Source organism: Garra rufa, chromosome 5 (assembly GCF_049309525.1).
Source record: "Garra rufa chromosome 5, GarRuf1.0, whole genome shotgun sequence".
NCBI classification, from domain to species: domain Eukaryota; kingdom Metazoa; phylum Chordata; class Actinopteri; order Cypriniformes; family Cyprinidae; genus Garra; species Garra rufa.
In genome coordinates this window covers 30,354,739-30,374,088 of record NC_133365.1, presented here as the reverse complement: position 1 = coordinate 30,374,088, position 19,350 = coordinate 30,354,739, and the positions used below count along the sequence as shown (strand labels likewise).

General features: G+C 39.2%; 1 protein-coding gene across 1 annotated transcript; it reads left to right on the top strand.

Moving 5' to 3' along the window:
• Positions 1 to 327: 327 nt before the first annotated feature.
• Positions 328 to 18,670, top strand: enc1 (ectodermal-neural cortex 1). Its single transcript, XM_073840278.1, has 4 exons — positions 328 to 634; positions 1,907 to 2,206; positions 2,647 to 4,171; positions 14,039 to 18,670. Exons 2-3 carry the CDS (start codon positions 1,913 to 1,915, stop codon positions 4,126 to 4,128), a joined length of 1,776 nt encoding a protein of 591 aa, XP_073696379.1. The 5' UTR covers positions 328 to 634; positions 1,907 to 1,912; the 3' UTR covers positions 4,129 to 4,171; positions 14,039 to 18,670.
• The last annotated feature ends 680 nt before the right edge of the window (positions 18,671 to 19,350 follow it).

The window sequence follows — 19,350 nt, the reverse complement described above, 5'->3', positions numbered from 1 at the left end:
ACACAGCTTTGCTGCTGAAGTTGCTGATAAGTAGGATGACTTTTTCCTAAAAAGCCATTATATGCGAAGCATACAGTATACAACGTATGCACAGACTTTGAATTCTCTTATACACACAAACCCTTTGGTAACATGCAGTCTAATAAAATTCCATTATTACTCTATTAATGAGCCCAACCACAATCTCCTTATCTCTTTTCACGCCAGTTCATCAGTCTATCTCCTCCCACATTCTCCTAAGAGCGGTATCGCTCCGCCTCTCTTTCTTCCTCCTCTAAAAGCTGTTCACACCCGTCAGCTGTTCACTATTGAGACCTGCAGCGGCGGAGCTGCTATATGACTATACGAGCGAATGTATTTGTGCACCGTAGTCACAAAGATAGAGGAACTCAAGTAGTTTTCCGTGCACCTCAGCAAAAATAGAACAAACTGTATTTCTAGGTTCGTTGCTTACGTTAAAAGCAAGTGGATTGAATTACACTTCATTTGTTTATTTTGTGGTTCTTCCACGCGACATCGGACGCTGTTGCCAGAGCGTCCAGCGCAGCCAGTATTGTGACTCTGTACGCGTCGCGTTGTGGCATGTTTGTGGGCCAGAGCAGACGGAACTGAAGTCCTCATTGCTCCTGAACAGGTAATATATACGGTCTATATTTTCATAAATGTAAATGCAAGTGCATTCTTTAGTTACCCTGGTCTGTTTCTAGGACATAAGTCACTGGGCAGCTATTAAAGCTGTGTTTGTATTCGAATAATACACATTAAAAGCATTCAGTGGTTATTCTTGTTGTCATCTATTTTTTAATAAAATGTTAATGAAACATTATTAAAATAGTGGTGTGTGCAAGTGATGTCTGTTCACTTATGATATTATGTCACGAGAATGTTGATCTGTCATCATTCACAATTAGATTTCTGTAACATGTTGGCATAGAAATAAATGTTGTTTGAAAAGCACTTTTTATAGAGATGTGATTGCAAATTGTCATTACACTCTTTACTGTTTATCTTTATTGTAAGCTATTAACTAATTGTTACACAGTCATAACATTGCTAGTTTTCAGTACTGTGGACTTGCAAAATAATTAATGGCCAATGTCAGCACAGGGTTTCTGGCTCTTGTACTTCACAGCTGTGGTCAATTTAAATGGATTATTGGACTCTAGCAGGTGTGATACATCACCATTGCATCTGTGTCCTTAATGTATTTAGCCCAGTTCAGAACTACATTTTGCCTCTGCACAACATTAGCGGAAACACAATTAAATTCTCCCCGGAGGGATGTTGACAGCCGGCAGGGACCAGGGGGCGTGTATCGGTTACATGGAAATTCAGACTGATTGGATTTGAATGTGCACCACATAGGTGACCAGATGGCGGCCAGTGACATTGACACACTTAGTGTTGACTCTGTGCCTGGTGCTCAACTCTTTGTTCGTTTCTCCACAGTAAATGTCAGGCAGGGGTGTTTACTTCTGAAAGTTTTTCCCCCCTTCAGTTTCCCCCTTATTATCCGTCCGGCTTTGAACACCTGGTAATGATTAGACTCCCTTGCAGTTGTTCACATTCCAGTCGGCTAGACATCAGAGAGGCTTCCAGTGGGTTTTTATGTTGTGTTTGCAGAATTACATCATCTTCTCTGCCTTCATGTTGAGGTTTGGCATGCTCTTTGTGTATTTTGCTGATACTGATCATATCACTGTTCAAAACAATGTCAGTCAACTCCTGCAACAGACAACAGGGGCTATTCAAACCCCCAGCAAAATGCCTGTTCTCACTAGGGTGCTAGAGAAATCTTTCACGTCTTCAGTGTGAATTTTAATTGTCTAAAAAGGTTAACACACATTCCCTGTTTTTATTCTTGCATCTTGAGTCACCAGAACAATTTCTCTCTCTTCTTTTTCAGGATTCAATGAAAATGTCGGTCTGCGTCCACGAGAACCGCAAGTCTCGTGCCAGCACGGGCTCTATGAACATCTACCTGTTTCACAAGTCCTCGTATGCCGACAGTGTGCTAATGCACCTGAATGCTCTTCGTCAGCAGAGGCTCTTCACCGATGTTCTGCTCCACGCAGGAAACCGCTCTTTCCCGTGCCACAGGGCTGTGCTGGCCGCCTGCAGCCGCTACTTTGAAGCAATGTTCAGCGGAGGGCTGAGAGAGAGTCAGGACAGTGAAGTGGACTTCAGGGAGTCTATTCATCCAGAGGTACTGATGAAGTGCTTGAATTTGTATAGTAGTCAAAGAGTGTGAAAGGGATAGTTCAACAAAAAAATGAAAGTTCAGTTTTTTACCTACCTCATGTGATTCCAAATCTGTATGGATTTCTTTTGTGGAATACAAAAAATGTCTTTTGTCTAAACAAAAACTCTTAAAAATATCATCTTTTGTGTTAAATTAAGGTTGGAAATTACATGAGGATGGGTACATGATGACACAAATCAATTTTCTGTCATTGTAAGCTACTCTAATTTACTGTACAGCACATTGTTGATTGTAGAGTACTGAAACCTTGGAGTAGCTCTGGGGTTGAACATCAGGCTTTTGCAAATCAATAGTTTCATGGTTTTCAAAGTGCAGTTTGACTGCAAAAATGAGACGTTGTTACTTTATTTAGGTTAACTTTGCCTTTAATCTGCATTGTCTAGGTATTGGAGCTCCTTCTGGACTATGCCTACTCCTCAAGAGTGATAATAAATGAGGAGAATGCAGAGTCTCTCCTTGAGGCCGGTGACATGCTGGAGTTCCAGGACATCCGTGATGCCTGTGCCGAGTTCCTGGAGAAGAACCTTCACCCAACCAACTGCCTGGGCATGCTGCTGCTCTCGGACGCTCACCAGTGCACCCAGCTGTTCCAGCTGTCCTGGAGCATGTGTCTCAGTAACTTCCCTGCTATCTGCAAAACTGAAGAGTTTCTCCAGCTGCCCAAGGACATGCTGGTCCAACTTTTGGCACACGAAGAGCTCGAAACCGAGGATGAGCGTCTAGTCTACGAGTCGGCGCTCAACTGGGTGAACTACGACCTTGAGAGACGGCACTGTGACCTTCCGGAGCTGCTCCGTACTGTGCGCCTGGCTCTCCTGCCTGCCATCTTCCTCATGGAGAACGTCTCTACGGAGGAGCTCATCATCGCACAGGCAAAAAGCAAAGAGCTGGTGGATGAGGCCATCCGCTGCAAGCTGCGCATCTTGCAAAATGACGGCGTTGTTAATAGTCCTTGTGCCCGGCCACGCAAAACCAGTCATGCTCTCTTCCTGCTTGGCGGCCCCACGTTTATGTGCGACAAGCTTTACCTGGTTGACCAGAAGGCTAAAGAGATCATTCCAAAGGCGGACATCCCCAGTCCACGCAAAGAGTTTAGCGCCTGCGCCATTGGGTGCAAAGTGTATGTGACTGGTGGCCGGGGCTCAGAGAACGGTGTGTCTAAAGATGTTTGGGTGTATGATACATTACATGAAGAATGGTCCAAAGCGGCTCCGATGCTAATAGCACGTTTCGGTCACGGATCTGCTGAGTTACGCCACTGCCTGTACGTCGTCGGAGGTCACACAGCTGCCACTGGCTGTCTGCCTGCATCACCGTCTGTGTCTTTGAAGCAGGTAGAGCAGTTTGACCCAGTTGCTAACAAGTGGAGCATGGTGGCTCCACTGCGAGAAGGAGTCAGCAATGCTGCTGTCGTCAGCGTAAAGCTGAAGTTATTTGCCTTCGGAGGGACGAGCGTGGCCCACGACAAGCTGCCAAAAGTTCAGTGCTACGATCCCTCAGAAAATCGCTGGACGGTTCCAGCGTCCTGTCCACAGCCATGGCGCTACACTGCAGCTGCTGTTCTCGGCAACCAGATCTTTGTAATGGGAGGCGACACCGAATTCTCCGCTTGCTCTGCCTACAAATTCAGCAGTGAGACTTATCAATGGACTAAAGTGGGAGATGTTACAGCGAAGCGGATGAGCTGCCAAGCAGTGGCCTCTGGAAACAAACTTTATGTGGTGGGTGGCTACTTTGGTACACAGCGCTGCAAAACCCTGGACTGTTACGACCCCACGCTGGATGCCTGGAACAGCATCACTACCGTACCGTATTCCTTGATCCCCACTGCCTTCGTCAGCACCTGGAAACACCTCCCAGCCTGAAGCACGCCTGTTCTCCCCTGTGTGTCCCTACTGTTCCTACAAGGTAGGTTGTGTAGTCTAAAAAAAGAATAGGCATGTTACTTATTTGGTCCAATTACAGAAAGGGATGCAGTAAAAGGCAGCGATGTCAAAATCTAGTCAGAACATCCCATTTTCATACTGTACAACATACAGTTGTGATGTCTAAATTCATTTAAAATGAAATGGCATTTCTAAATGGTTAAAATAATATTGAATTTTTAGAATCAGTTATCGTTTATCAGTGTTAACATGTACCTATTTGCTTATTTCTATATCCCTGTATGTTTATTTGTGACCCTGGACCACAAAACTAGTCTTAAGTAGCACAATAATAATTATCAAAAAAAAAATATATAATTTTTTTCTTTTAATGCTAAAAATCCTTAGGTTGTTAAGTAAAGATGATGTTCCATGAAGATATTTTGTAAATTTTTACCATGAATATATCAAAATTTAATTTTTGATTAGTACAATGCATAGTTAAGAACTTTATTTGGACATCTTTAAAGGCGATTTTCTCAGTATTTAGTTTTTTTTTTTTTTTTTTTTGCACCTTTAGATTCCATTTTTTCAAATAGTTGTCTCAGCCAAATAATGTCCTATCCTAACACACCATACATCCCTGAAAAGCATTTATTCAGCTTTCAGATGATGTATAAATATAATTTAAAAAAATACCCTTATGACTGGTTTTATGGTCCAGGGTCACATTTGGGAATTTTATCTATTAGGATTAATCTCAGTTTCATTCATGATGGACATTCATCCAGAAAATCACAATGTTGTTTACATTGTGTTTACAAGCGACTAACTGAGCTTATGTTTGCATGGTCAAAGTAGTTTGTAAGGACTGGAATACATTTGGAGAGAATTTTTCTTTCGAACGCAAGGGAATTTCAGAGGAATGAGATGCACCCAGCCCTTGTTAGTAAAGGTCATAAACCTGTTTAGGTAATATTTTCTAATTGTGTGTTTTCCCAGAACATTTAACTCTAATTATTCCGATGTTGTGGTTTCACACACTGCCCACTTTGTAAGTACAATTTTACATGGCTCTTTGTGTGTACATATGCACACTGCATTTGGATATAGAGATTTCATTTATCCCTCATGATCTGCCTCGTACATACATTGACAAAGAACCTTATTAAAATCAGTAGAAAATTGAGTATTGACAGCACAATTAAATTGTCTTAGGAAGCAGAGGGGAAAGAAACGGCAAGGCAGCATGGCATGCTATGAATATCAACCAAGTCAACACGGCTCATATGTAAAATCAGATATCTTTCTTTTCAATCTATCAGTTCCCCAGTGCTTTTAGTGTTGTTTCTCATTCCTTGACTGTCTTTTTGCGGTTTTCCTCCTTTGTTTCTGTGAGGAGATTCTTCTGTTGTGTATATAGGTATACTAATCTCAGCGTTTCACTTTAATCGATAACTTTCAAAGCTGGTGCATTAATGGATGTTTTATAATAGGTTGCTACAGATGTCAGGTTTCCAGAGAGTCCATAAAAATAGTGGCTATTAAGCATTGAGCCTTGCTCAGTCTCCAGGAAAACAGGCTTTGGTCACAGCAGGATTGCATCGGAAAAGGGCATCAGGCTTTCCAGTATCTACCTCTCAGCAGTGATATGCCCAGCGATGCAGTGTGTGTGTGTGCTCTGTCTGCTCCAGCTGATATGGAGACTCTGCTGTATCTGATCAGTCTCCAGACTGTGAGGAAGAAAAAAAATTTTAATTCTTGCTTCAGAGATTTCAAAGCCTTGGTCTTTGAGCTGGAGATTCAAGCTCCCCATACCAGATCCTAGGCTACACCTGAATTTCAATGCACGTGTGGGCACATGCAAATTTTCACATGTAAAATTTAGATCATGAGTAAAACTGTGTGTTTGTGTGTCTCTGTTGTGAGTAGGCGGCTTGCGGTAGGGCTGAATGAGTTATGAGTGTGCAGTGAGGGGCGTTGCACCGAGGGTAATTGAAGCAGAATAGAAGACTTTTATTGTTCCTGAGGGGAAAATTTGTCTAAGGGTGGAGGAAGGAGGAAAGAGAGGTAGGGCAAATAAGGGAGGAGGGAGTGCTTAGGGAAAAGATAGAGAAGGAAACGGTGAGGTGTGTTGTATTTGGATGAGCAGTGTGTTGACATGCTAGCATCGAGTCTGAGCAAAAGTTTAGTACTTCTGCAATGTGTTTGCAGTAGGCTTCTGCATTGTTCAGCTACAGTCTTTGTCTGTCTGAGTATTTACGTTACAATGCGTAATCAAATATTTGAATGATTAAATAGACATTGTGGATAACCACTGTCTTTCTGGTTAAAGGTGTGGTCATGTTAACAGTTGTTCAGTGAATTTTCGCAGGAAATGCAGTCATTTTAATAGAAATCTACGCAGTTTGTGATTTTTGTGTGGCGGCGTAAGATTTAGCAATGGGTTTAATTTGGTCGCACAGATTTGCATAGTTGACTGGGAAATATTAATTTCTTATGAAATAAAAATCATGTAGACAAAAAAAATACTAATACAATTCAACTCAACTGTGATTTACTATACAGTGTATGTACTGTGATTGGCTGATTATTGATGAAATGAAGATGTTGAAATAGACAAACTTGTTTGAAATGGATATTGATAAAACAGTGTCTAGTAAAAAAAACTAAATTTAATAGATGCATAGCTGTAGTAAACGGTCTTTGTCTTTCTGAGTATATGTGACCCTGGACCACAAAACCAGTTATAAAGGTAATTTTAAATTGAAAGCTGAATAAATAAGCTTTCCACTGATGCATGGTTTGCTAGGATAGGACAATATTTGGCCGAGATACAACTAATTGAGAATCTAGAATCTGAGGGTGCAAAAAAATCCAAATATTGAGAAAATCGCCTTTAAAGATGTCCAAATGAAGTTCTTAGCAATGCATATTACTAATCATTTATATATTTATGGTAGGGAATTTACAAAATATCTTCATGGAACATGATCTTTACTTAATATCCTAATAGTTTTTGGCATAAAAGAAAAATCGATAATTTTGACCCATGCAATGTATTTTTGGTTATTGCTACAAATATACCTGTGCTACTTAAGACTGGTTTTGTGGTCCAGGGTCACATATATGCTACAGTGCGTAATCAAATATTTGAATGATTAAATAGACATTGGATCACCACTGTCTTTCTGGTTAAAGGTGTGGTCATGTTTATATTTTTTCAGTGAGTTTTCAGAGGAAATGCAGTCATTTAATAGGAATCTACACAGTTTGGGATTTTTGTGTGAAGGCATTGGATTTTCTTATGTTGATTTAGCAATGGGTGTAAGTTGGTCGCACAGATTTGCATAGTCAACTGGCAAATATCATGAATTTCTCATACAATCACCTTATGTAGATTTAAAAAATATGTAGACAATAACTATACGATAACAATAACTGAATGGTGAAATAGACAAAGTTGTTGGAAATGGATATTGATAAAACATTGATAAAACAGTGTCTGCTAAAACAAAACTGACTTCAATAGATTCATAGCTGTAGTAAAAGGTCAGAGATCAGTGTAAAACCCACACTGTTGTTGATTCACTTGACTTCTAGTCGGAAATCTTTTGGCTTGACTCATACATTGCATAACTTAAGAGTAAAACACGCTTAAGTAAATGAAATGAGGTAATTCAGATGAGTCATAGATGTTGTTTTCTGTAAACGGTTTCTGTATCGCCAGTCAACGTGTTTTGCAGTTTACTGCAATCCTTGTGATTCAGACTGTGATGGGAGTTTAGGCGCAAAGCAAAAATCAATATGGATGCATTTATATTCTGTGAGTATAACACTGGGAAATAAGTGAACATATATACAATATTTTCACTCTTGTTTGATGAGAATGTTTTCAAAGACATTGGAAAAAGAAGAGAATGGAAGTGGAGGGATGTTTATATTTAGCACTTTATTCTTTGAGTGAAAGCACCTAACAATAGAAAGATTTATCTGTACCTGGTAGAATGGAATTAATATTTTATACATTCATTTCTCCTCTCCCTTCATGGCAGGTAATCAGTCTGACTGTAGCAAGAACAGCGTAACCTATAAATACTGATAGAGTGAGTCAAACTCCAAGATGGTAGACTAAATAAAATGATCACCGACTTAACTTCCTCTTCACTGAAACAACAAAAACGGAGGCAGTCCTCCACACTCATTCCATTCCTGACCCTTTTGCACTGGTCATTTAGCTTCGCTTTTAAAGTCTCTGTGACCGTGTGCATGTGAAATGCCGCCCACCTTGACAGGGCAGTTAATTTCAAAGTGGTGGTCCTTCCTTTGTTCACTGAGCCATTCCTATGCATTTAAAAGACCATGAAGTGTTCTAAGCAAGCTTCCTCCCAGCTAACAATGAGGAGCCTCACTGCTGGCCAGAGGAGTGGGAGGAGAGAGAAGACAGAGATGAGGGGAGAGGGGGAGGACTGGATAAGGGAGGGTAAACAAAGATTTTCAGTCTTGCTCTTTCTTTCTCTCCAACTGGCTGTGTTTTCTCACACTCAAACTCCTGCTATCTTTCTCCCATGGGAATGCATCTGGTTACAGAGATCCTCCCTTTCCTACATACACAGACACACTGTTCTCTTTATCTCTTATCTTTTCCCTCTCTCTGTGAAACTGTTTTTTTGGTACAAATCTGCTGTTGAACTCTACAAAGGTTCAGTGATGTTCTTTGCTGAAGTATTGCGTTATACCAGAACAGATAGAATAACAAACTACATATTTGTATGTACAGTTATTATTTTTCCTCAAAGATTTAACGTGGTTGGTTGTGCTGCTTAATATTTTTGTGGAAGTAGTGATACATTTACATGTTCATGTTTTTTTTTTTTTTGATGAGTTCAATAGAACAACATTTTCTATGACAGCAATGGAAATAAATGGTTGAAAGTTTTCTTTAAAATACAAGGACAGTTTTGAGACAGAAAATATTATTTGTCTCGGAAAATCAATGGAAAATCCACAATTGCAAAAACTAAGCTTGTATGTTGCTGCGCGTCAGTGATGCGCGGGTTGATCCGAAATGAGAAAATACATTTTCAAATACAACCCGGATCAACCCGGGTTACGAGTCATTCAAAAATATTTTACATGATATTCGGGTCGCGGTCGGTCGGGTCGTTTGAAATAAAGATGCCAATTAAATCTTTTTAATTTATATAGAACTAGACACACTTTTCTATGAAATACACAGACCTACACTTTATTGGCCGAATAATATTTACCTTTTGAATGTTGAGCGTTATTAACTGTTGAATAAATGCTGACGCGGGACAAAATGCCCAATTTCCCAACATGTTGAACTGATCAATGCCATTGTACCATTTTAATAGGCTACTTTTAAACGCATATAATGTCAGCTTTATGTATTTTCTGAGAGGGGGTGGGATTTTTATTGGGAAAGTCGGGGAGAGATGCACACTTCGATTAGACTGGATAAACACACGCAGCATCTTAATTGTTAAGAAAATGGTATTCCTAATAAATGTCTCGAATAATTTCATTATGTCCAATGTTTCTCTTTCTTATTGGAATTATTAGACATATTTCACTATGTCTTTTCAAATGCCTAGGTCTGTTTAATTTCCTTAATTATAAAATTTAGCACTATTTTTTAACGTTTATTCAAGCAATAATATATCAATTATCTCATGTATATGCTTGTTTAAAACCATTAAAAACGAATTCCGAATAAAAACAGTATTTTTTCTTTACATTTCCAGAGATCGAAACGAACGAAATTGAGCATTACTTGATAAATTCAAGGCACTATAATTTCGTATTATTAACAACTATTATAGCTATACAATATATATATATACATACATACAATTAATAGGCTATATATGTTTCTCTATTTCTCACGAATATGACAAAATAATATTTTATATATATATATATATATTTATATATATATATTATTTTGTCATATTCGTGATTCCTGATTTTATATATGAAAACTTCGTTTTGAAGTGCATTCCTTATGTTTGTATAAGAAAAGTTGTTAACCTAGCCTATTAAGTTGATTTAATATTCTTGATAATTTTTAGAACAATCAAAGTTAAGAAAAAAGGAATTAGCTTATAGTCTCTAATATTTAGGGCTATAGGCTAATCTTTTTCTTATCTTTTATTACACAGTAGATCGAAATAAAATAATTATTGATATCATCGGAGAATCACTGACATAACTTAGAGTAGCCTACTTCGAAAATGAAACTATTTAAATCTGTATAAAGGAATATTTTTAAATGTTTATTCAAGCAATAATATATCAATTATCTCATGTATATGCTTGTTTAAAACCAGGAATTAAAAACGAATTCCGAATAAAACCGGTATTTTTTCTTTACATTTCCAGAGAGCGAAACGAACGAAATTAAGCATTACTTAATAAATTCAAGGCACTATAATTTCCTTATTCATTTGATACAACTATTATAGCTATACAATTAATATATATATATTTTTTGTCATATTCGTGATTCCCGAATTTATATATGAAAACTTCTTTTTGAAGTGCATTCTTATGTTTGTATAAGAAAAGTTGTTAACCTAGCCTATTAAGTTGATTTAATATTCTTGATAGTTTTAAGAAGAATAAAAGTTAAGAAAAAAGGAATTAGCTTATAGTCTCTAATATGTAGGACTATAGGCTAATCTTTTTCTTAACTTTTATTAGATCGAAATAAAATAACTCTTGATCATATTTAACATCGGAGAATCACTGACATAATTTAGTGTAACCTACTTCGAAAATGAAACTATTTAAATCTGCATAAAGGCAAGACAAACTAAATCACAACATGAACAATCTGTATTTTTCTTGTAATCAAGAACATTTCTTTTGACAAAATTACCTAATTAATGCCGAATGATGTTTGACAGTGAACGCATCTCCACCGCATATAGCCGCATATAATCGCTGGTGTCAGTCGCTAATATTAAACATGCGGGTTAGGAAGCGGGTCGGGTACAATATTTTATTTTTTTATTTTGCGGTCCGAGTTGCGGGCGGGTTAGTTGAAAACGTCGATCGGGTTCGGGTTGTTTTTCCACTGACCCGCGCATCACTGCTGCGCGTGTGCATGAGTGTGTGCTGCACATACGCGTGTGTGTTTATGCCAGGCTTGTGTTTGGCGGGTGTGGGAGTGGAGGGAGGTCATTAGTCTAAGCTGTGTTCATTCACCGTCAACTCCATGCTGCTTAAATGAAGTGCCATGGTTCACCGAACATTTTGTCTTCAAAAGCAGCTCTGTAGAATCTACACCCAGCCAGCACTGGGATCGATGGAGAGATGGATTTGGCTTTGCCCCCTTCCAGTCTCTTTGGGCTTCTGTTTGAGTGGGTTTTAATTGGCAAGCGATTCTTCTGTAACTGCGGGGCTCTTCTGCCCTTTACTGTCATTTATATGAACTGTATGCAGAACTTAAAAGAAGAAAGTGGGAGTTGGGTTAGGTTGGGATGGGAAGAGAGGGAGAAAATGTGTGCTAACGACTTGATTCGGTCGCTCCGGGGGACTTCTGCTTTCAAATGATCACCTCCATTTCATTTTTCTCTTATTTCAAGCTAGAGGCCTTGAGAGAGAATACGTGACTTCAGAATGGATAGTGGACATTGCAGAAGCTTAAGGCTGTAAAACGATAGTAGAGACAAAGCGAAAGAGGAAAAACATACTGTATTGCATTTGGTACAACAATGGAGAGAAGAAGCCGCCTTTGTTGCACTGCATTTAGGTTCCTAAATGCTGCTTTGTAAATTGAATTAATACTGTCAATGATCTGACTGAATGCAGTATTTAAATGGTTAGTTCACCCTAAAATGAAAATTAGTCCATTATTTACTCACCCTCAAGCCATCTTAGGCGTATATGACTACTTCTTTCAGACGAATCCAATCGGAGTTATATATATATATATATATATGTATGAAAACACCTGGCTCTTTCAAGCTTTATCATGGCAATAGATGGGTGTTTATCAGTGATGCGCGGGTTGATCTGAAATGAGTTACCCGCGGTTACGAGTCATCCAAAAATATTTTTAATGATATTCGGGTCGCGGCCGGTCGGGTCATTTGAAATAAAGATGCCAATTAAACCTTTGTAATTTATATAGTACTAGACACAATTTTCTATGAAATACATAGACCTACACTTTATTGGCTGAATAATATTTACCTTTTGAATGTTGAGCGTTATTAACTGTTGAATAAATGCTGACACGGGACAAAATGCCCGATTTCCCAACACGTTGAACTTGAGCAATGCCATTGTACCATTTTAATAGGCTACTTTTAAACGCATATAGCTCAGTCATGTCAGCTTTATGTATTTTCTGAGAGGGGGTGGGATTTTTGTTGGGAAAGTCGGGGGAGAGACGCACACTTCGATTAGACTGGATAAACACATGCAGCATCTTCATTGTTTAGAAAATGGTATTCCTAATAAATGTCTTGAATATTTTGATTATGTCCAATGCTTCTCTTTCTTTTTGGAATTATTAGACACATTTCACTATGTCTTTTCAAATGCCTAGGTCTGTTTAATTTCCTTAATTCTAAAATTCTAGCTCTGTTTTTAAACGTTTATTCAAGCAATAATATATAAATTATCTCATGTATATGCTTGTTTAAAACCAGGGATTAAAAACGAATATTAAACATGCGGGTCAGGAAGCGGGTCGGGTACAATATTAACTTTTTTTTTTTTTTTTTTTTTTTGCGGTCCGAGTTGCGGGCGGGTTAGTTGAAAATGTCGGTCGGGTTCGGGTTGTTTATACATTGACCCGCTCATCACTGCATCAATCCATAATAAAAAGTGCCTCAAACGGCTCCAGGGGTTGAATAAAGGCCTCCTGTAGCGAATCAATGCGTTTTTGTAAGCATATTCAAAACATAATAATCACTTTAATCTAGCTTGCGCTCACTATTGTATACGGAAGCAACTCTGGGCGGATAACACAGGACAGCGCTGCTCGGCAATGACTAACATGGACGCATAAGTCGAGAGATCTAAACAAAACAATAGTCATGAATTAGAAGTACAAAACGAGGATTTGTAAAGAAGAATGTCTGAGGATTTTGATATAAGCCAAAAGGTTTTCCTTTGCTAAAGGAAGAAAACTTTTGCTTGCTTTGCTCCTGTAAACAAACATTGGTTTTCACGAAACTCACAAGAGCATGCGCTACGTATACGGCCTATGTCATTTGCCCCAAGCTGCTTCTGTGTACAACAGTGCGCGCAAGATGGATTAAAATGATTATTACGTTTTAAATATTTATATTTTTCTCACAAAAACGCATCGATTCACTACAGAAGGCCTTTATTCACCCTCTGGAGCCGAGTGAGGCACTTTTCCATTATGGATGGATGCGCTTTATTGGACTTGTTTTAACCTGTTGAAGAGAAATACCCGCCTATTGCCATTATAAAGCTTGAAAGGAAAGTTTTAATACATCTCCGATAGGATTTGTCTGAAAGAAGGAAGTAATATATGCTTAGGATGGCTTGAGGGTGAATAAATAATTGGCTAATTTAAATTTTTTTGGTGAACTAACTCTATAAGAGTGCAGGCCTGTGTGTCTTTTGAATTTTTTTTTTTTTTTTGTTTTGTTTTTTTTGGCTTGTGTCTGCTGTTAAACAGGTGTGAGGGTCTGACCTGTTCTGTTCTTTTGTTTTTCCTTGAGGGGGAAAAAGAAAAGCTAAGGAACAAATGGTTTGGCTCAGAGAGTGAATTTTTATTTATTCCTGAAACGCATGTGTGCATGTGTGACGTAAATGTGAAAGTTCTAGTCTAGCTTTATAACCTAAAAAAAACTCAGTTGAAGTGTTCCTAATATGTTTTTGTTGTTTTATCTTTCCACAGAGTTCTTTGTGTCCATTTGTCGATATTGTCTACTGGATTCCAACTGTGAAGAAAACCTTCCTGTGCAATTTTATGAAGACACTTTCTCTTATAAGAGCTAAATATTGTGTGTGAGGTCCAGTCACAAAGCTTTTTTTTTCCTGCTGTGAGTTCAACTTTTTTGCTTGGAAGTTTCAAGTACATTGTGACGTCATATCCTACATTTTGTGGAGTATCAGAACGTGGGCTTCACAGTGAAAACCAAAAGAACTGCGACGCATCCTGAAAGTCCAGTCTGCTTCCATCGTAACCAGCATAGTCGCCCCTTACGTTTGTGTACCCTGAATGTTTTTGTACAATGCTGATGCCATGCAAGCTAAAATAGACCCGTATGCCTGTCTTAATTTGTATACTGCATGAAGGATGAGTGGACGCTTTTGATTGGGAGATCAACAGCAGTCTCTACGCATGATTGGAGATGTTAAGATACTCCAGGAAAAGTACCTCATGTCCTGATATGTATCTACCTTTTCTTCTCTCATGTTGATGTTAAAAAATAGACCTTGCTCAGAAGAAGAAAGGCTGATGCGGTCACTTAATGGACAGATAAACATCATATTTTGCTGTTTTTTGGACGGAAGGAAACATGAGCAAGCCTTTTTTTTAAACTATATGTCCTTCACACGTCTGTACAAGGAGGACAGACTGATGCTGAACTGTTCCTGTTGAACAGACCTTAGCAGCTTGGTGTGAAAATGGACACGAGCACAGTGTGTCCCAAGGTACACGCACAAGCTGTGCGTTTGCAACTAAGTGAGTGCGGGAGAGGCATGTCCCAGCATGTTCGTCTGAACGAGAGTCCATCTGATCCCCACTCAACACCCGATCATTCCCCCACCCCCTCAAAATAAACAACCAACAAGCAGCGTGAGCATGCCCTCTGAGGAAGCACCAACAAATACTATCCTTCCAGCTTCTGATGACTGACCAACTAGAGTTCCACGTTTCTCCCGCACAAAACTTCAGTTGTGCGAGACACTTCGGCTTTGCCGTTTTTGCTTGTACTATTCTAAGCACATACAGTCACGGTGAACGTGAACGACAGAAGGAGAGAGAAAAGAGGTGAGAGTCGTTTCGTCACCCTGCGAGGGAATGCAGTCTCTATGGCAACAACAACGAAACTGTAAATTACAAAAAAAAAAAAAACGGACAAGAAAAAAGTGCAAGAAACTGGTTGTCTGGCTTCACATATTTCAGTGTCTATTAATTGTCTTAATTTATGATTTTTTTTAAGCCGTTTGTTTCGTTCTGTTTGATCCATTGTGTATTAACAATATGTCTTTTTTATTTATTGTTAAGTTTTCTGCTTGCATACATGTTTGGATGTATCAAAGTTGACAGGTTTTTGTACCGCGCATGGCCCAAATAGCTCTGTGTTCCTGCTGCTCTTTTGCACATTTACATAAGGTAATTTTGACTGAGCAGGTGGAATTTGTAGTGGTCAGCGAACTCTTGAGCCTCTTGCTCATCTGATCAAAAACAGGGAGGCTTGGGGGTCAAAGGTCATTGACCGAATAAGAATGGGACGAATGACGTCACAGGTTCAGATTACCCAGGGTGGGCAGGTCAGCAGATGGGGGACTTGGGAAGTGGTTTTGAGAGTTTGGGGGACGGCAAGAAAAATTTCAAATGGAGGAGCAGTTTACCCACAAATGAAAATTGCCATTTTGTACTTTCTCAGAAAGTTCATTTTTGGTTGAACTCTCCCTTTAGACATTACCCAATTGGGTCAAGTTAATCAGATGAAGTAATTGAGAGTAATCTGATGTGGTTTAGCCACAGATCAGTTGTCTGGTTGTGATGGTGCTCTGACCTGCATCATCTGTTGTGATCTTACCTCAAATCTACAAAGCATTATGTTTCACTTACTAGCACAGTAGCGTAGTTTAGCACGTGCTTTTGACCAGTGCCGAGTGACCCCATGCCAAACTCGGACCAGTATTCAGCCTCTGTAACCCTGTTCTACATCCATCACTCTGTCAGTACTGAAACTCACACTGACCCAGGGTGTCTTTGGGTTGTAAGGGTCCTGTAGAGCTATCTAAGGAATGTGACATCCACAGCTGCTCTCAGAACAGCTGGAACTGTCACCAGCATGTTATAACTTTGACAGTTCAGTGGTGGTGTTAACATTATGATTGGATGAGGTATATGTCACAGACACTTTGCTAGATGCACTCTTAAAAATACAGGTTCCAAGAAGGATTTTTCACAGTGGTGTCATAGAAGAACCATTTTGGGTTCTCCAAAAAACATTTCAGTGGATGGTTATCACAAAAGCAAGTAGAGCCCATTGTAAACTGTGTTACTGTCTACACCGGAAGCAACAAGTCACTGTAAACTTATGCCCCATTATTTTTCTGACACACTTAGCACGCTTTTGCTACTTCCGACAACAATACAAATGGACTCGGAACTTTTGCTTTTGTGAATGCAACAACGGTTGCTTCCTATTTAGACAAAGTGTTAAGTCTGAAATTCTCATCCGAGATTTTCACACGCTAAAAAATAAATGACTTTACGTTGTCAGTCAAGTTTACTCACTGCCTCCGAAAAAAACAAACATTTTTTTTTTGTTTTTCGCATCTGTAGCTTGAAGAGTCCATTTTGTATTGTTTTGCGAATTTTTTCGCAATGGATTAATTAATATGCATTGGACTTAAGGTTTCTGGGCATGAACACATTTTAACTAAATGCCCTTGCACACTGAGTCCAAAATTTTCGAATGCATTTTTCGTATTTGTCATCCTTTCCTATCAAAATGCTTGCTATGGGTGCGAAAACGCAGAAGATCTAAACTGATCCATTTTTTTGTTTTGTTTGTTTGCTTGTTTTAATGACGGACGAAAATTTCGGAGACAGTGTGTAAATGTGATTCTCTTCCTTTCCTATCAAAATGCTCGCTACGGATACGAAAACACAGAAAATCGAACCTTATCCAAACTTGTTTATGATGGACGAAAAGTTTTGGAGGCAGTGCTTTTTTTTTAATGTGTGAAAACTTTGGACGAAAATTTTGGACTCAGTGTGCAAGGACCTTTAGTATAAAGAACTTTTTAATAATCTAAAGAATCCTTTTCCACTATAAAGACTGTAGTTGTCAATAAAGAACCTTTATTTTTAAGAGTGAATATTAGTCAGCATGTGACATAAAAAAGAGTGATGATTTCATAGGGCAGATTAAATGATGACAACTACAATGGTGTTTATTATGATAAAGCTAAATCCCAAAGGTCTCGAAATAACCAACAGCGTCTACATAAGGGCAAAGACCATAGTGCTTTCATGTCAATGCCAAATTGCACTGCCTGTAGAGATGATCCGTCTGTTTGAATATTCACTGCTGAGCGGCAGTGACAACCGTTTTCGGGTAGGTTGAATAACACCATTGGCAGTTTGCTACACTATAACTGTTGTGATAAAAAATATAGCTTTATATTAATAGAATATAGTGTTCTATGTTGTAAAATTGCACAGCGACTGCAAAGTTGAATGAAAAGCCCTGAGAGAGGAAAATCGGTAGCAAGCGTTCCTCCCACAAACCCTCTCATCACCTCCAGGAAATTCTTGCTTACAATGTTCCGATTAGCCTTTAGGGTCTCGCACCCCCTCCTCCATCTTTGACCCCCTCCCTCCCCCTTCCAGAATACCTTTTCACAGAACACTGCACACTGAAACCTCCGGCCAATCAAAAGACCCCCTTCTGCCCCCACTCGCATAGCACAGTTGCCACAGCGATGGTCAACAATCATGGCTCCCCACTCCATTTGAACTAGTAATAGCAAAGTCCTTTTAAGACAAGTCATGTCACTCGGCGGCCATCTTTGAAACGCCTCTCGGGCATCCAAGTGCAGCTCCTATCTCTTTGAATGGGGAAACATCAAATTCTCCAAAACTGTTCGCCAAACTTAAGATTAAATTTCATATTTGAAATCTCCAAAGAAATCCAACAAGAACTGCCTCATAAATATAGCTCCTTGTGCTTTAATAGCGTTAAAAAACGCTTATTTTTCCGGCTAGATGAGCCAGTGCGCATGCGCAGTACTGAACGCACGTCTTAGAGCGCCGACTGTTTCTATAGCAACCGGGACTTCTAACTGCAGCTGCAGTGACGCGCTGACTTTACTCATCAACGATTGGCTCTTTCACTAAGAAGGCGGGGCTTCGCGGCCATGATGACCGTTGCATTTTTCCCCATTCAAAACTACACGAGTGACATGTCTTTGGTATACTATAGTCTTTGGTAATAGTCAAGTGTTTTGTTTTTCCTCTCTTACTCCTTTGCCCTCCCTCTCTCCCTTCCTCCTGCTGAAGTGAAAGATTGATTCGGAGGTGACTCATACGCCTGTGTGCATTGAGAACTCTTAAACGCTGTATGCCTTCACAAACAGACGCATTGCTAAAACACTGTCAATGTTGGGCTGTACTGTTGTGTTTTTGTGGGTGTCATTTTTCTTTTCATTTCTATATTTGTCGTATTATATAATTGTATTGTTATTTTATCTCAACCACTGCGGTTAACATTATTTTGTACAAGTGATTTTTTCACAATGTGAAATTCATGGCTAAATAAAGATAAGAGTTTTTCCTCTTGATAGATATAAAAGCTTCTTGTGTTATTCAGGTTTTTCTGCTTTTACAATCCCTAAAGTAAGTTTTCCTGTTTTATGCCGAGAAATGAGGCTTTTAATTCCAGCATGGCTTACTTGGAGCTCATTAAAACATTTCTCACATATCTGGCCAGATTTATATGGCAGGCAACACTTGTACAATGTATTAAAAGGGTGTGTTTATTAAGGGCCCCTATAAATGTACAGAAAAGGCTGAGATCATCTTGTCGTGTCTCTGTGTGTGTCTGTAAGACAGGAAGTAACAGCTATATGTGACCCATAAGATACTTTCCGTTTTATTCCAGTGTTGCCGTGGCAACCCTGACCATTATCTGCAAACTCTGGCAGCTGATGTGAAACAAAAAAATTATAAAAAAGACCTCCCTTGCCACAGGCCTTCTTTCCGTTTTTCGTGGAAGTTCCTCCTACCTTGTTCCATTAATTCCTTAATGGATATCAAATATCAAACTATTCAAACATTCTGCATCCTGGCCGCAGTAACTAGCAGGTCTACCATTTGTAAACAGACACATTGACACACAATGTTACAAACCTGCTCTTCCTGAGGACAGGAGTGTTTACATTCCTGTGATAAAGCGACTCCCTTTCAGTAGGTTAAAGAAAGACCAGTTTTACAGGCTCTTGACACATACCCAAGCACAC

Excerpts from the sequence above, each read along its gene's own strand:
- enc1 (XM_073840278.1), top strand. The coding sequence starts at position 1,913 with ATGAAAATGTCGGTCTGCGTCCACGAGAACCGCAAGTCTCGTGCCAGC. Across the intron at positions 2,207-2,646 it reads GGGAGTCTATTCATCCAGAG|GTATTGGAGCTCCTTCTGGA; the intron begins GTACTGATGAAG and ends TGCATTGTCTAG.